The following is a 2,751-nucleotide window of genomic DNA, read 5'->3' as shown; positions in this document are numbered from 1 at the left end:
AGAGAGAGAGAGAGAGAGAGAGAGAGAGAGAGAGAGAAACTGACAAAGAGACCAAGAGAAGAGAGAACAAAAGATAGAGGTGGGAGAGGGAGGGGAAAGAGCGAGAGAGAACAAGAGAGAGAGAACAAGAGAGAGAGGGGGGAGGGAGTGTTACCCAAGCAGGAGTGTCTGCTCACTCTGTACATGACTAAGTGCATTCCTTATTGGGCTGAGTTTGGATGCAGAAGAGGAATAATGTTTGTTTGGAGAGAGCGGAAGAGAGAAAAGAGATGGAGGTGGAAGAGGGAGAGAAACCCAAATTGTATGTCTACTGGAGAAGAAGCAGTGTGCTCTATACTTGGCTAAATACAGTCGAGCTGTGTAAGATGGAATCGAAAAGGGGTTGAAAAAAAATCCGTCTGAGACATTTTCTGTTTTGTTTTAGACAGGGGAATTAAGGGGAGTTTCTACCCCGCTAGTGGCATCAAGGGGCATCGAGGTCGTTTGTCTGATCTGCAAGTAGTGCTCAAAACTTCTCTCAAGTGCTATCCTGTCTGATGCTTATCCATTGCCACCAGTGCTTGCATTTTATTGGACTTCTGTTTGACCTATTAAAGCCAGAAACATTTGAACATCTCCTTTGCTTCCTCCTTTAGCCCCCACTCATTGGTGTGATATGCCTAGTGAACCAGTTCAATGACACCCCTCCCGTACATGTAACAACGATTTGTGGAACTCTTTTCTCGGCTGGCCTTACAATCAGGGGGGGGGCAGGCATTTCACACCTCTGGCCACTGGCAGTCCTTGAAAGTTTCTGTGCTTGAGCTCCCACCACTCGAGCACTTTCACAGGCGCTGGTGAAATTTCATACCTACCTACACAACCCTGGCCATTGCACCACGAAGGGCTCACAAGCATGCGGTAAAATCTACCCCAGAATTTCACCCTTCCTCACCCTGCGGCATGGCGCAGAGCTTGGAACCGAACTTGTTAGTTTTGTTTCAACTCAGGGCTGAGTGGGCAAAGCATTTTCCATCTTAGACAGGTAGAAACCCTCCGAGGGGAAGGAATTTCTCTCTCAGTTTCCGCATTAGACAGGTTTCCGTTTTATAGAAGTAATTATAGAGGAATTTATCAAGGGGAGGAACAGGGAGATTCCATTATGACAGGATTCGGTCTTACATGGGATTCTGTTAAGGCAGGTTTGACTGTACATTCTTTTCAAGGTCTGTTTGGGGAGTGGAGGGGGGGGGGGGAGGGGGGTGGTGAGAGGTAGGAGTTGATAAATAAATAAACACAGCAGAGGGAGAAAAAAGAGCTACAGGTGCTTTGGGAGGGAGGCTTTTTTTGCTGTTTGCTGAATGTAAAATGATAATAACGAACATTTGCCATCGATTTGCTGCATTGATGTTAATGTTCTTTTGTTTTTCTTTTTCTGGACAGACCCGCTTTGGAGTGGTCAGTGTTGTGACTGTCCATGTCATGACGGAACCTATTGAAGGGTGAGTTCTGTGTGTGTGTGTCTATGTGTGTGCTATGTGTGTGTGCTATGTGTGTTTATGTGTATGTATGTGCGTGTGTGTGTCTTACTACTGGAGGGATGTGATACATCCAGACTCTTTCCAGTGGGTGGTTGATGGGTGTTCTCGTGTGGTTTGCTCTTTCTTTCCTGTCAAACATCTGTCGTTCTTATTTCTCCTTTTTTTGTTTGATGCTCTCTTATTATATGACACCTAATCTTTGGCACTTATGATTTAATTGTGTTTCAAGTGCTGCAAAACTCTTTCATATAGACAATGCTGATGTCACCATGGTGTTTTATTTTACCCCCCTTTTTTTTTCCAAATATTGTTTTGTTTCCTGAAAACATTATGCTAATGAGAGGGAACGGACAGTTACATGTAGACCTCCAAATTTTGCAGATGAGACATAGGGGTGGTTTGAGGGCGCTACTGGTTGTTCCTTCTTCATTTCTTCTTTTACTCTGTCGTTTCTGTCTTTCTGTGTGTTTCTCTTAGCTAAAACTTGGATGGGACATCAACACGAGTTAATAAGTTTGGATTTTTTGCCCAATGGATTTTATGTTGAGTCGAGAGTGGAGCGAACTGTTTAGAGTTTTAAAATGTTGTTTGTGTCAATTGACAATGTGACAATTGTGTGAAGGTTATGGGTTTAAAAGTACCTCACGCAGGTGGGTTGAGGTTGTGGGTGTTGTGTGCTGCTTCTATCTTTTCGTCGTCGACAATGTCCTTGAAATTTGGCATATAGTTCACAGGTTACTGTCCATACAACTTGTGTTCTGTGCGCTGCGTATCCTCTGTGTGCGTAGAATTGTTGGGATTATGAGTTTTGCTTATTATAGTCCCAGAATATGACACAGTGGGTTTTTTTTAGAGTACTGTGGTGTTGTTTACTCCTTCCTTCCTATCAATTATCTATCCTCCTTATCTCTCTTCCCTTTTTTTTATAGGTTACTTTGTAGTAACACTTGCTAATCTTCGGAACTTTTTTTTACCTCAGTGTGTGGAGAGTTCTCTAAAACGCTTACTAAAAACTAAACAATGTTTTGTGAAATGTTGTTTCACAACTTTAGCATATTGTCCGGTAATGTTCCCTGATGTGTGTTGACTTTGAATATTGTTCTAAATATATTGCTGATATTAAGAGTTGATATTCGTACTTTGAGCGGACATCTCTTGGTTTTTTTGTGGAAGGGATGCGATATAAAGCTAGCATTTTGTTCCTTTTTTTCTTGCCTTTATGTGAAGGGGG

General features: G+C 42.6%; 1 protein-coding gene across 1 annotated transcript in view; it reads left to right on the top strand.

Moving 5' to 3' along the window:
- The window catches only part of LOC101853592 (probable cation-transporting ATPase 13A3), a gene marked incomplete at its 5' end in the record, with an annotated part of 72,309 nt that overhangs the window by 2,799 nt on the left and 66,759 nt on the right, over positions 1 to 2,751 (top strand). The window contains 1 exon segment of the mRNA XM_013089737.2: positions 1,423 to 1,481. Coding sequence (XP_012945191.1) covers positions 1,423 to 1,481 — 59 coding nt within the window.

This window comes from Aplysia californica, unplaced genomic scaffold (assembly GCF_000002075.1).
Source record: "Aplysia californica isolate F4 #8 unplaced genomic scaffold, AplCal3.0 scaffold01031, whole genome shotgun sequence".
Lineage (NCBI taxonomy): Eukaryota > Metazoa > Mollusca > Gastropoda > Aplysiida > Aplysiidae > Aplysia > Aplysia californica.
Note: the sequence above shows the minus strand (reverse complement) of the source record. Positions and strands in the feature narration are given on the sequence as shown.